This window comes from Carassius auratus, chromosome 17 (genome assembly GCF_003368295.1).
Source record: "Carassius auratus strain Wakin chromosome 17, ASM336829v1, whole genome shotgun sequence".
NCBI lineage: Eukaryota > Metazoa > Chordata > Actinopteri > Cypriniformes > Cyprinidae > Carassius > Carassius auratus.
In genome coordinates this window covers 8,187,808-8,202,937 of record NC_039259.1, presented here as the reverse complement: position 1 = coordinate 8,202,937, position 15,130 = coordinate 8,187,808, and the positions used below count along the sequence as shown (strand labels likewise).

Here is a 15,130-nt window from a genome sequence, read left to right as displayed (position 1 = left end):
TTGTAATAATTATAGTTTGTTGAATTGGCTTGATGTCCAGTGTTTGATTAATTTTTGTGGCTTTAAGACGATATATGCAAACAAAAATAATTTTCAGCTGCTATCAGTTTAAAATAGTTTTCTCTTCTGAAAAAAAAAAGACCAAAAACTGAAGACCAAAAACTGATGACTCTCTACATGATCCAGTTTTCTAAAATGTTATCTAGAGTAATACCTCCCCCTTCCCTCAATACCATAACAGCTAGTAGCAAATCAAGACTCACGCCTGCGACTTTAACTAAAGGCTAACTTTGTAAAAGTAATAAAAAACCACACAACTCCGGTCCATCATTTAACATCTTGTGAAGCAAAAAGCTTGTTGGAAACAAATCCATCAAGATGCTTTAACTTCAAACCAATGCTGTATGACAGTCCTCTATCCAGAATATTTAAAGTTAAGGTTCAAAGTTAAAACACCTTAATGATGGATTTGTTTCTTACAACCACTGCTTTTCCTTAACTAATAGATTTAATAACTCAAATTATTGTGATTCTTTTATCAGCTGTTTTGACTCATTTTGATGGCACCCATTTACTGCAGAGGATCCATTAGTGAGCCAGTGATGTAATCCAACTCTTTAAAAATGCTATCATCTTTTTCAAAAGATGCTAGACATGAAAAAAAAAAATGTACAGTGCAAGTTTACACTGAAAAATGATGGGAAAGCAGTACAGTGAAATGCAAAAAATGCCTTGTGTACAAAGCTAGCAAGATCTTTTTTTTTCATTAGCAGTATTTCATTATATTTAATGTTTAAAACAATAACTTTGGGGCACAGTGGTCCATAAACATCCCCTCAAGCAGCAAACTTTAAAATACATTTTCCAATGATCTGCAAATGGCACTCTTCAAAGACATACTGACCCCAGGTCTGGTTTGCACCTTCTAATAAACTTCTAAGCAACATTACATTTTACAAGATGTTGTAAAAAAAGAAAGGAAGACAGCAGAGCAGGTCTCCAAATACTGGTATTTTTCCACATCTACGCTAGAGCCCTCACGCCAGAAACATACATTAACAGCTGTCACATAAGAAAACCGTTCAAGAGTGAGGAAGATAAAAAAAAATGATGTAAGGGAAACTAACCTTAAATAAAATAAAACAGACATTAAATAAAAACAACAACAGGAAATGTCAAAGTTCATTCATTTGGAGTGTAGTAGAAGGTGCAAAAGCTAAAAGCTGAACTCTTGTTTGCCGCGGGCTGGTTAGTGTGTGTACATGTGTTATATAAGTGTGTTCAAACCTAATCAAATTAATATAGCCAATTATAGCGAAGCATAAATTTCCCAACAGCACCTGTTTATAGAAACTGTTATCTGTTCTTTTATGTATTTTGGCTCTAGGTCTGTGTGTTTCTGGGACATACTGATGGTCACAGAGTTCAATGGCTCTATACCTGCTGTCAGTGATGTGTTAGCAAACAGGCTGAATTCAGATAAATGGAGAAAAACAGCTTAAACACATTAACAACAGATTTGGTATGTGCTAATGAAAGGCTATTTGTGTGTGTTTGTGTGGGACAGAGGGCCTACCGCTGGTTCACGTCAACCAAATGAGTGGTCAAATAATGTGGCACTGACCTCTGAATGTGTGTGTGTGTGTGTGTGTGAACAATTATGATTAATTTGTTTTCTTACAGTCACAACATTACAAAAGTAACATTGACAAAGTTGGCACATTATACAGTCACCTGACTCACATTTCTCTTATTTTCGAGCTCATTCTTACACAAACACACGCATAAACACGCTTGCGAGCGCAAGTGTAGAAAAGTCACTTCCACATGACACGGGTTCATTAGGAGATCCTTCAAAAAGGAGAATCAGCACACCAAGGCTGATTCGGAGCTTCCCTCAGGCACACTGCAGAGGTCAAAGTGCTGAGTGATGACCGCCATCACTTCCTCTGGGACAGAGTCACAGCTGTTAGCTTCTTAAGGCAGGACTGTTGCTGCTGCTGCTTTTCTCAGTTTCTCTGAGTCCATCTTTCATCAGAGCAGAAAAGACCTGCAGGAGGGGGGAAAAAAAAGAGGAAGTTTAGACTGCTTTATGTCATTCATTTGGATTAAAATAAGCATTTTCTTTATGAAGATCACATTAAAACAGACTTGGATCATTTTTAACATGTCTTAACAAAACCTTTAACATGTTTTATTTGTTTATCATTGACCAAATGATTATTTAAATTTCAATTACGTTGCTTAAAATTATAATCAAAACCAAAGTGAAAAACTTTTCAATCTCAATATTTATATTTAATAGGGCTGCAACTAACGATTATTTTGATAATTGATTAGTTGGCGGAATAATTTTTTTTTTTCGATTAATCAGATTAAACCCCCTATTTTAATTTTTCTGTCAAAAACACACTATTTCACATTCTGCCCAATGTCCTTAAAACAAATGTGCCAACTGAATGCTATGAAAACATACAGTGGTTAATTTATAATACACCTGTCATAAGAGCAGATATGACCAGAGCAGTTTATTTCCTGTTTGCACCTTGAGAAGATGACGGCTGCATCAAAGCTCCAAAACTAAAAGCTAGTAAAGTGTCTTAACATAAATATATGACAAAGATTTTCGGTACACATGATCTTTAGGGTGTCTAGTATTAATATATGCATTCACATTTATTTAGTAAAAATGTACTCATATACGAGTAAACATGTTGATGGTCACAATAGTGACCGGTGGGATAACAGTGAACTTAGGTACGGTGTACAATATAAATCCAATTACAAAAAAAATTACAAAAATTATGCTGTAATACTCTAAGCATTAATATAAACATGTTTTGTTAAATTTTACACACACAAAAAAAATGTCTTCTATTCAGTGTTCCTAGCAATAATGGATTAGTTTTTTAAGCATAATAGTAACCATAGAATATGAACAAACAGTTTAAAATAGCTGGGCTAAGATTATCTAACAATTGTTTTGACTGCAAAAATATATGTTATGTTATTTCACATTATCCCACCGGTCAACACTTGTGACCTAACAAAAAACAATATTTCACACACTTATCCCCCCAAAAAACAAAACAATTATTGATTATTTCAAAGAGTTACTAATGACACATCATTTGGATAAATTTTGTGTCTGGGAAAATTTTGTGTTTAAACGGGTTAAGCAAAATATTTTCTGACAGTTAACAATTTTATCTATTTTATCTATTAGTTTTTGCAGCCCTAATATTTGATTAAAAACACAATTAAAACTGTGTCTCACAGTTGTAAATGTGTGAATTTCTGACCTGGTTCCACCGGCGGTTGTTACTGATCATCTGTGTGTTTGCGATGCAGGAGAAGAGTGTGTGTGCAGGAGTGTTTTCAGGCAGCCGGGAAAGGAACTGTGCACTATGGATGAAATCCATCTGCAGTAGAACATCCTGGTACAGCCTCAGAATTCCCAGTCCTGTCCGGAATAACGCCTCCTCTCCATCTCGGCAAAACACATCCCAAACACGACATGCCACGTCCAGCGGTAATGACTTGCTGTACAGAGTGAAGATCCTGAGAGAAGGACAGAAATAAGTCGCAAGAGAGAAGTTTGCTCAGATGCTCTGTGTTTCTGCAGGTGGGAACTTAATTATTATTAAAAGGTTCCATTAACCATTCACAGTTTTGAGGAAGAAATATTGGAAAACAAGATATTACATTTTGAGAAAAGATTCACACTTTTTAAATTAATTTTTAAATTACTTGTTTGAATGTCTTTTTAAAGACAGAATGTAATAAAATAAAACAGAACATAAAAGCAGCCCTAGAGGGCGATAAAGAGCTACTGCAGGAAAACAATGCTAATGAAGTGCTCCTCTCTGATTTCAAAACAAGGAAAAGAAACACAGAGGAGAGGAACGAAAGAACAGCAGGAAAAGAGATATTTAGAGCAGATTTACCAGTCTATGAGGTAAAAGTCAGGCGTCAAGCTGTTGTTCTGAAAGTGCTGGAATAGTTTGGGAAGGTTCTCCTCAAAAAACACCTCAAACGCTGCAAAATACTTCAGCATCTAAGAAACAAAAAAATAGGACTTCGGTACAAAGTATAACTCCAACTTAAACAAGCTCGATCAAAAGCACACCGAGTGTGTAAGATTAAAGGAATGTTCGGCAGCAGACAAGACTTTTGAGTTCTTTTTCTCAGAGTTTGCCTGGCAAACGAAATCTCTATAAGTGGGTCAACAGATGGTTGGAATAAATGCTGACTGCAAACGCAGACACAACGCTCTCTCTCTTTTTAGAGGAAATGTAAGTTTTGTACAAGGTCTACTATAATAAGTGTTTATTGAAGAGAGAGAGTGTGTGTGTGTGTGTGTACTTGTTTTTCTATTCTGGTGGGGACTTAAACCTGAATACACACAGACTCATGGGGACTTGGGTCACGGTTGGGACCTAAATTGAGGTCCCCATGGGTAAACAAGCTAATAAATGACACAATGAAGTTTCTTAAAAATCTAAAAATGCAGAAAGTTTCCTGTGAGGGTTAGGTTTAGGTGTAGGGTTGGTGTAGGGCCATAGAATATACAGTTTGTACAGTATAAAAACCATTACATCTATGAAGAGTCCCCACAAGGATAGCTGACCAGACGTGTGTGTGTGTGTGTGTGTGTGTACCAGGTCATGGTCCACTCTGAAGAAGGCCATCTGGCATGGTTTGTTAAGGAGGTTGGCAAAGGCAATGAAGGCATCGGCTGCCTCCAAATTCAGAATTAGAACAGCAGCAATGAACGACATCCCCTGAACCTAAAACACGCCACATACACATCAAACTCTCGATGAAGAACATCTCTGAACTGATATGATCCAGGATGGTACTTACATAGCCTACATCAGGTCTGTAACAGGTGTACGCCCCCAACACACTGTGCAATATATCATGATAAGGTCCATCCTGAGGGAAAGAGAGAGAGAGAGAGGAACAAATTAGTCATGATGGAAACAAAACTAAAATAGCCAAAAAATAAATAATAATAATGGCAGTACCAAAGCACCTGTTCTTACCTTCTGGAATATGTAGAGAGAGGGGAAAGTTCTGGAAATATCCAGCTTGATTAAATCCAGACTCGACTCTCTGTCTGCCAGTGACACTCCACAATCTAATCAATTAAAACCAGATGAAGTCATTAGTCAGGCTACAGCTGGCTGACAGAGCTAAAAAAAATCAAATTTTATGGATTTGCTCTGAAATAGCTTAAAGAATGTTGTTGTTGTGCTTTAGGAAAAAAAAGCACCTGCTAAAGGAATAAATTTAAGGGTAATAAATCATTTTTTTCTCCCAGCCAGAGAAAAAAAAGTAGCCAATGTGATTTGTATTATCAAGGTTGAAAACAGTTGTGCTGCTTAATATTTTTGTGGAAGTATTTTAAAGTGATGATGCAAATGAATCGTTGAATTAAGAGTTTTGACTGGTTTTCTAAAGCACTTTAAATAGTCTAAACTGCTACTAAAGGTTAAATCAGAGACATTATTATTTAGACATTATTGCTCTCAAAGAGCATATTAAAATCTCTACAGTATTCACTTAGTTTACAGCAGAATTATCATGGATAGGTTGTAAATATTCTTCGTATCTTCCTGTCACATGTCAGAGTAGATAAGTCAAGTTCTTATCTGGTTTATTGATTTCATGTGATGCAATTCAGGAAGCTGTTGATGGAAGCCATGTATTTGACACCATCGACACATACTGACAATGTAAACACTCTCGATCTCTCCTCACTTTCACTTTCAAAGACAGATTTGTTTAGTTACGTCATTCTTTAATGTAGTTTAGTTTGCAGATAGGTCAAAAAGAACAAACAGACCTTCATTTTCATTGACTGAACTCGTCTCACTGAAACTCCTCCACTTCTCTTTGGCTCTGGACAGGAAGATCTCATACAGTTCTAAAACACACACACACACACACACACACACACACAATTGCTGTGACAAAGGCAACAGCTGCTTCTTTGTCAACACAGTTCATCTGGACACATTCTGTGTTTGCTTGTGTCAGATTGATGGTACGCAGAGGGCCATAGATGATCGAGCCTAACCAAATGTGAGGAGTGCAGCAGTTGTCAGTTACCTGGGGTGATGTTAAGCTCATTCCCGATGGCGAGGCTCCAGACCTTCCCACGGACACTGGGCGGGACGCCCTGCCACCAAAGTTCTCGTACACGCCGCGTGTTACGCCTTTGTCATGGCAACAGAACCCATCATTACAGGGCATTAAAAGACATCAATAAAAAAAAACACTTTTTCTGCACATATGGATGGGGACACTTACATGCTTTCCCAATTAGGCAGGACTTCAGTGTTCCAGATCACCATGGCATTGGCGATGATGTCCTCCTGTCGGTATCGCTCCTTCATTTGACGTTTTTTCTTCTGTGCCTCTTTCATCTCTAATCAAAAGAAGATAAATAGTTTGTGTGTGTTTGGATTGGCAGTGAGAGGGCTAGCTGTGCTGAAATACAGGGGTGTACGGTCATCAGTTCAAGTGTTAAACATCTTTATCATTGCAAATGCTCAAACTGTGTGTTGCACAAATAGACACGTTACTCACCCCTTCTCTTGGCCCCTGCAACCATCTCACTGTACTCCTGTCTGTGTCTCTGAGATTCCTCTTCTGATTTAGCAGGCAGGTTCCTAAAAACACAAGAACTCTTTAAAACTGCACAAACATTAAAACCCTTCACCCAAATATACACGACTGTTAAAGTTTGGGGTCAGGGAGATTTTTTCATGTGTTATTGAAAGAAGTCTCTTATGCTCACCGAGGCTGCTTTTATTTGACCAAACAAATTAAAATAATAATTAAAAAATGTAATTTACTGCTGTGATGGCCAAGCTGAATTTCCATTACTCCTGGCATCAGTGTTGAATGATTTCTAATTATTATCAAAAAACAAAACAAAAAAACAGCATTTATTTGAAACAGAAAGTGTGTAATTTCTGTACGCCTAGCATGACTAAACAAAATTACACAAATAATGATTTGTAATATTGAGTTTTATGAACACTTTCTGTCTGCCGTTAGTAGAGCAAATCCATATCCCTGCCCCAAACTTTGAGCCAATGTTGATGTATCACTCATTAAAGTATTTTAACAAAATAAAATACCTCAGCTTCAACCTAATCACAAAACCAAATGTGCTGCATGAAGCTAAAAGGGATAATCTCTGCTTTACAGATTAACAAACTGACCGTCTGTTATAAATAACTACACATTTCTGCTACACTTTCAAGATTTCAGAAAGGATTTATCCATGTTTTCATTGGTACAACTCCAGAATGTTTGTTGTTTTGGGGTTTTAAATTTAGGCCAAATCCTTAAATCAGAGGAATGATATGAAGACTAAAGCAGACATGGTTCATGAGGAAAGTGTATGGTCCTTCAGAGGACTGAATTCACTCTGTGGATAAAGTTCTTTGTACTTTTCTTTGGACAGTGCCTTCAGAGCAGGGACATAACCACCATTAAAGGTGCTGTATGTAAGTTTTTGACTCTACTAAAACATAAAAATACCATTGTATGCTGAAACATGTTAAGTTAAGATACTTGTTTATCTGATAAACAATGCTACATTCATTCTCCTTTGAAAATGTGCATCCTAGGGCGGAATGTCAGCCTCTGTTTTGGTTTGTGAAACCCGCCCCCTGCCAGTTTACTCAATTGTATTTTGGCACCATGGGTTGCCAGTTGGCGGAAAACACTCCGTATTTCATTTAATTAATCGTCAAGTGCGCTCATTCCTGTTGGTTATTCAATCTGGCAACCTGCATGCATCAAGTCTGAGGAGGAGGGGCCTTGTGAAAAAAACCCTCTCAATATTTTGAATTTGGACTGCAATACCTAGTTCAACCACTTGGTGTCAAGAATACATACAGGACCTTCAAGTCAATATTCGGAATAGTGATGTTGGCTTTTCGATTGTTAACCAAAACATTTTTATTTCTATTATTAATAAAATTATTACATGTTCAATCCTGAACATGTGGTACATATTTGGTTTAGAACCCCAGTTTTCAATTATTAACAAATAAGCAAAGCATATACTTTTCTGCTACACATTATAAGAATTTTGTAACAACAAAATCTGCCCTTCAGGTTTATATGCACACATTTGGTATGACGGCTTGTGTTTCACCTGCAGTGCCCAGGGAATTTGGGTAAATATTTGATTAAATGGAAGCTTGCGCAGCACTTGAGGAGCTGTAGTTCATGTTTCACACTTACGCAGGTCTGTCTTCCAGAATGAGAGCAGTGGTGGATAAAGGCTCAAACTCCAAATTTTTGCGCCTCGTCGGCTGAGGGTGAGGGGGTGGTCCTGTGGCGGGTCCCACCCTGGACTCATACTCCTTAAAAAAACGAAAGAAGAGAAGTCATTACAGCAGATCTGGGTCTACAATTTCTCAGCTGCCACATGTATCCGGAGGAGAAAGAATTCCATCATGAGATTCCCACATGCTATGAGTGAAAGGCCAAAAGACACTGTTGTGTCAACAGTCTTAATGCTAAACCCATATAACAACTGAAGAACAAACAGCATGACTCCAATCCAAGGTCAAGCAGAGAAATAACACATTTACATTCAGAGAGCAATTGCTCAAACACAAAGTCATTATCTTGGTCTATCTGTCAGACTTTGCAAAAAAAAAATTTTTTTAACATGGTGAGTCTATGGGAGTGACTCCCTTTTGATGACGAAGAATTGCAGTTTTAGTCACTTCCTTCTTGGCCTCACGAGAGAGAGAGCGGGCAGTTGGCGCTCGGGCGTGACGTGTAATGTACGAGTCGAAAACGCTAGGCACGTTATACTTTCACTGAAGCAACCAAACGATCTCGGCGTCAGCGGGCAAAGTGAGGAACTAACTGATCTCTGCTTTATTAAAGTTCGCACATATTTTTTTGTCGCGAATGTTGATCTTTCTTCTAAACAGCTGGTAAAAGAGTCGCGCGATAACGCGCATCATCACTTCGACACGGCATTAGATCTGGCTTTTGTTCACACAGCGCTCGTCTACTAGGTCCCCGACCTGGGTTCAATGCCGGAATCAATCCCGGGACGTGGTTGCTTTCACACAGAAGGCGACCCGGCAATGTTCCGGCAATATGCCAGGTCAGACGTGCAGTGTGAAAGGGGCTTATGTGAAGTATTGCCAGATTTATGTGGCCATGATGTTGAAAGGTAAAATTATATAATAATTACACAGAGAAGGTCAATAAGAATGCTTTTAACTGAATGTTTTTTTATATGTACTTTTGAAACAAGTAAAAAAAAAAACATTCCTTTAAGGATAGGAGTATCCGAAAAAAGCTTTAAGATTTGTAAGACACAAGCCTTCATGTGTGAGTTTATCGGAGGTGTCTCTCTCACTGGAATACAGAGAGACACCTGCAGAGTGTGGAGGGTGAATAGAGCTGAGAACAACACGGGCTCAGTCATCACTTACCAAAGGGGAAGAGTAAAGACAGCTGCATGCACGCACACGCACACACACACACAAAGCCCACGCTTGCCCCACACACACTTGTCTCTTCTGGCTGACACACAAGATGACGCAGAGTTTCCAGCAGTAATCTCAATCCTTCTTTATTTCACTTACTCTGCCATTCTTGGTTTCTCTTCCTCCTCTTTCTTTTTTGCTTTCTCGCTCTCTTACTAACTCTCTTCTGCCTTCCCTTGCTATCTTTTCGTTGCACAAATAAGGGTATGAACTTCAGTGTTTCTAGTCATGGAAATAGCAGTACTGTTTCTTGGGTTATACATACTCTAACCACATTATAAATGCCCACCCAAATAGGAAAACTATGTCAATTTATATCTATGTTTGCATGTGTGTAATAAGTATGTACAGGTTTGGGGTCAGTACAATTTTGTAAATAAAACAAATATATACTTTTATTTAACTAAGATACAATATAGTGATGAACAAGTGACAGTAGAAACATTCATAACATTACAATTTTTTTATTTCAAATAAATGTTGTTCTTTTAAACTTTATATTTTCATAACCAATATATTACTGTTTCCTATTAACCAGAAGCAAACCATTAGACTATATTAAGTAGACACAACATATGAAACTATTTTCAACATTCATAATATATTATATATATTAATAATATATTTGAGTATCAAATGAACAAATTGCAATGATTTCTGAAGGATCCTGTGTCAATGAAAACTAGAGTAATGGCTGCTGAAATGTTACTAGATATTACTTTATTTTAATCTACTTCTATCAATTTAGGCATCACAACACCATAATGTTCAGTAAATAAGCACAAAGAGTTAAAAATATCCAATACTGTGATTTTTTTTATTTTTTATTCCGTCTTTATGTTCCACAGAAATGCAAATCAGAGTGGTCTGAAACAAGAGAGTGGTTAAATAAAAACATGATTCAGGATTTAAAAACAGGATTTTTGGGAAATGCTATTCCTTTAAACCACCACTCTTACCTGCTGTATGGTTTTACAGTCTTTAGGAGGGATGTCCCGCAGTGGAATTTTCCCAAACAGCTTCCATCCTGGAGTACTGTGGGATGCTGCTGCCCTTGACTCTTTGGTCTTCCAGGAAAACAAATTCCTTTGAAGACAGAAGACAGATAGGAAGAGAGACCATAATAGTCACTATTTAAAAACATACTCCACATAATCTAATATCATTAGAATAAAAAAGAGAGAGATTCACAAACAGTTCAATGAGTCCTTGTAGCCTTTGATATAAAGACGCCAAAATACGACAAGCATTAAACTCATTAAGTTCAGACTATGTCTATAGGGAATTAAGATCTTGGACGGCTCGGCCAAGTTAATACACTAAATAAAGTAGATTTTAAAGTGTTCTTGGTGATACGGCAACACCAGCATCCTGCAAATAAACCGTGAGTCACAGTCACAGATGCCATTTACACAAACACACAGATAATGAGCAGACCCTGCTGTGGAGATGAGCACATTAAATCTCTGAACATGCTTTCTGAGGAGACAATCGATCTTATGCCGTTTTAATTACATAATTAAGCCATTGAGGCAGGTCAATACTGTCCTGAGAGAGATGGATAGGATGACAGACATAACAGTGAGGGAGATGGACAAAGAGAAAGTGTGACAAAGGATGATATGGCATGGTACAGCTGGAAAGGAGAAGTTAGTTCCCGTAAAAAAAAAAAAAAAAGGGAACTGAAGATACGGAGTGAGCAGAAACAAGGTCTCAGCAGCAGAACACCATGAAGCCCAACTCATAAAAGCTGACATTAAAATTCCTCAGAGAGTGTGTGTGGGTTTTTTCCATACTAAAGTCTATGAAGGTCTTTGTAGAGACCAAAGCTCCTGGGAAGAGGACTTGCTCTGAACTCTGACATTACATTACTGGTGCAATAAGGCAAATTTCAACCCAAACCTAACGGAAACAAGTCAGATATGCAGTCTGCAGTCATGCAGTTTGGTTCCGATGCAACATTTTGTCTTCATGTAAGTCTGAGATGACAAAAAGTTATTTGACTTTGATAAAGCAAAGCGGCTTCTTTTCATCAAACATCTGAAAACATAACACAAGGAGTGTGTTCAAAGTAAACGGCACACTTAAGACCTGCTGTGAAGCATGTCGATGAAGAAAGAAGGCACAAGTGAGTGGCGGTCAAAGCACCTGTTGTTACTCATCATTCATTACCTGATCATGCGAGCAACAGTGTGACTTTTGCTCTAAAACAGTAAAGCACTCCCTCACAGATAACAACACTTCAAAAAACACATATAGGCAATATCTGAAAATAAAATGCAATGATGATTCAAGCAAAAAGTTTTAAGGAATTAGTCGGTGATTGTGTAAATCTGTGGGGTTACAATTTTCTCTCTCTCACATATATTTGTATTAAGGATGCATCTGTAAGAATGCACCAATATTGAGTAGCCACAATAATTGATGTTATGGCTGGTAACATAACAAATTTTCAACCAATTTTCAACATTGACAATAATAAGAAATGTTTTTTGAGCATCAAATCAGCATATGAAAATAATTTCTGTAGGATTATGTGACACTGAAGACTGGCATAATTGCTGCTGAAAATAACAGGAATAAATAATAAAAATATATGTATTCGAAAATAAAACCATTATTTTTAATTGTAATAATATTTTGCAATATTGTTGTTTTTGTTTTTTTGGTCAATTAAATGCAGCCTTGGTGAACATAAGAAACTTTATCGAAAACAATTTAAAAAAATCCTACCAATGATAATGTATATAAAAAAAAATTTTTTAAAACCCGGAGAGCTGAAACTGTTTGTAGATATCTGAATGGGGCAAATGTAAAAAGGTTGCACTCATCAGGCTTTACCTGGTCAGAAACTCAGCAATACCGTGTCTCTTAGTGCCAAGTGTCTCGTCAGATGAGGGATCAGTGTCAGCTGCGACCCGGTCTGGAGCACTCTGCCTCCGGCCGCCCTTGAATGCCTTCACAGAGCTGAGACATTCATCCACACCGCCCTCTGCTCCAAAATACCCATCATCCCCGGGGCTCAGAGGAGTGGCACCACAGCTGAGGGATACTGTGTGACCGGGGTTAGTCCGGAGGTTCTGGGGCCTGAGTGGAGGAGGGCCTGTGTCGCTGAAATCCTCCTCTGGGCTCGGGTCGGTCTCTGTGTAATCGCTGGTGTTTTCTGGCAGGGGAGACAGGGACAGCTTGGCACTGAGGTCTGACAGCGTGTCTGCGGGATCCTGGTCACAAGGCCGGGCCTCCTCTGAGCTCTCAGCGCTAGCACGACTGATCCTTTCACATGACCTCCCCGTGGAGAGGACACCGTCGCTTTGTTGAACAAAGACACGGCTTTCTGGCGCAGGACGGCCACCCAAGGCTCTGAAGGGGACTTGAGACAGGGTGTCATAACTGTTCACAATCAAAAAACCCCCATTACCCACTTTCACCCCTCTGTCCAAACCAGGCACCTTCCTGTTGAATCCTTCTGCATAATCCAAACACCTTAAATGAGTCTGATCGTGATCCATGTGCTCAAGGGTAACATCTCCATTAGGCATCTTCATATCCTGCGAGTTTTTACCAATAATTGACACTGCAGACCTCAGTTGTGAATTTAAATAACCTTTGTCGGGTTTATTTAAGCTCTCGGCTTCGGAAGTCCCTGTAACTCGATCCGGACCGGACCGGGTTCCCCCCTCTCCATCCTGACACACCATATCCACCTCCAGCTTCCCGGGAAACCCGTTTAATACTCCGGCTCTGCACCCCACCACCACCTCTGGGGTGAGAGACGGCAGTCTAGCACCGCCCGGATTCGCATAAACCGAACAGTAAACAGAACCTTCCCGGGCGCTTTCGGTGTCTGAACTACAAATGCGTGCTTTGTACTCCTCCCGGTTGTCGTTGACATCGATGGACGGTGCGAGTCCCGGCTCATCAGCAGCATCCTCCACTCTTTCCATCTCACTGGAGTTGTCGACGGTTCAGAAAGGCAGATGAAGCCCTGCTGCTGCTGCAGCGGCGGCGCCCCGGTTCGGCTGGGCTGTCTGCAAAACAAGCTCTCATCTTATGTTCCCCGCCGATTCTGCCAGTCCAGTACATTCATGCCATCGCACCTCCGAAGCCTGTAAGCATTGAGGACAGAGGGTAAAGCCACGGCTCGGTGTTGTTTATGCACATTTTGATCCACGTCCAGCCCAGTTGCTTACAGAGGCCATTTTGAATGTGGTGTCGGCGTGTCTCTTCCAAGCAAAAGGTTGGAAGTGGAAGTGGAACTTGATTTCCAGGAGTTTACGCGACATCCACCGGACAGTTGGAGCTACTGCAGGGACTCTGCGTTTACAAAGCAGCACATAAACGGTTGATTATTATTTTGATTATTTTATAAACTCTTTTAATATATATATTTCCATTATTCGTCTTGTCATCTTCTATTATTTGTATAACCAAAATCGCTAGCCCGACGTCCCGTGGCTATTGTGTTTTCCAGTCGGGCTACCAACATTTTTTCCAAAAATGTTCCTCCACAGTATCCAGTATCCAGTCATTAAATAAATATGAGCGCTGCACGTTTCAAGTCAAAAAGCGACGCGGATGTCTCTGGTGGGAACCGACCGACTGTCCTCAGAAATGTGTCGTTGCCATTTGCGTCTATATCTTAATATTACGGTCTGTTTCCCAAAAGCATCGTAGCTTAAGTAGCACTTGAAAATCTTCGTAGATCTACGAGTGCTCTGGAGTAATCGTACATCCCCAAGTGCATTGTAAGAAGACAGATTTATGAGGACACCTGCAGGACAACCGGCAGATTACACTTTTATCTAGATTTAACACACTGCAACGCCAGTAATATAATAATATTTTGATTGTACTTTATTGTACACTTTATTGTACTCGTTTATTGTTTACATGAAAGGTATCTTTTTTTTTTTTTTTTTTTTTTCAGCCATTTTGTCAGTGTCTCCGCCTGTATGTAGGTGCTTTATATAGACTTGATTGTATTGATTGGTAATCCAAAACAGATGACAATTATTAGGTTAAACGTTCAGAATACGATTCCATATAAGGTTACATTTTAGCACTTCGCGAATGGACAGCGACTCCTAAGTAGCACGTAGAGCGCGTTCTCGCGCGTTCATGTTAAGTGCATTTTTGGGAAACGCTCGTGGAATTGCTGCGAGCGTTCGTAAGTTTGCACGTAGAAAACGCTCTTAAGAGCTAAGATACATCGTTATCGGGAAACCCGGCCCAGACCAGTGCAAATTTCAACTCATGTTTTTACGCAGCAAACACATAGAAGTTAACGCCTTCAAAAAATCGAAACAATTAAGACTAATAATATTTATTATTTATAGTCATGTTTATATGTTTTAAATTTACAATTTATACGCTTAATTTATCTTTTTTCATAAAAAATGGTCTAAAGGCTAAAATGCTGTTGTGTAATTTTTTGTTTTTGTGAAAATCTGTATCTGAACTGTAAATCATGTGATTTTATGGCTCAGTACTGTATGCTACCATAAACACTGTCCATGTGTGTGTGTGTGTATATATATATATATATATATATATATATATATATATATATATATATATATAAATATACA

General features: G+C 38.8%; 1 protein-coding gene across 1 annotated transcript; it reads right to left on the bottom strand.

Annotated features, from left to right (window-relative positions):
• Positions 1-603: 603 nt before the first annotated feature.
• LOC113117131 (TBC1 domain family member 12-like) lies at positions 604-14,148 on the bottom strand. The gene is made up of 13 exons (XM_026285557.1): positions 12,384-14,148; positions 10,502-10,628; positions 8,272-8,393; positions 6,598-6,680; positions 6,319-6,436; positions 6,118-6,224; positions 5,852-5,932; positions 5,049-5,143; positions 4,867-4,938; positions 4,662-4,790; positions 3,948-4,057; positions 3,303-3,561; positions 604-2,050 (listed from the first exon to the last, which is right to left on the bottom strand). The coding sequence occupies exons 1-13, from the start codon at positions 13,484-13,486 to the stop codon at positions 1,970-1,972; spliced, it is 2,487 nt and encodes an 828-aa protein (XP_026141342.1). The 5' UTR covers positions 13,487-14,148; the 3' UTR covers positions 604-1,969.
• Between the last annotated feature and the right edge of the window lie 982 nt (positions 14,149-15,130).

Excerpts from the sequence above, each read along its gene's own strand:
- LOC113117131 (XM_026285557.1), bottom strand. The coding sequence starts at position 13,486 with ATGGAAAGAGTGGAGGATGCTGCTGATGAGCCGGGACTCGCACCGTCC. Across the intron at positions 3,562-3,947 it reads GACTTTTACCTCATAGACTG|GATCTTCACTCTGTACAGCA; the intron begins GTAAATCTGCTC and ends TCCTTCTCTCAG. Across the intron at positions 2,051-3,302 it reads ACAACCGCCGGTGGAACCAG|GTCTTTTCTGCTCTGATGAA; the intron begins GTCAGAAATTCA and ends CCCCTCCTGCAG.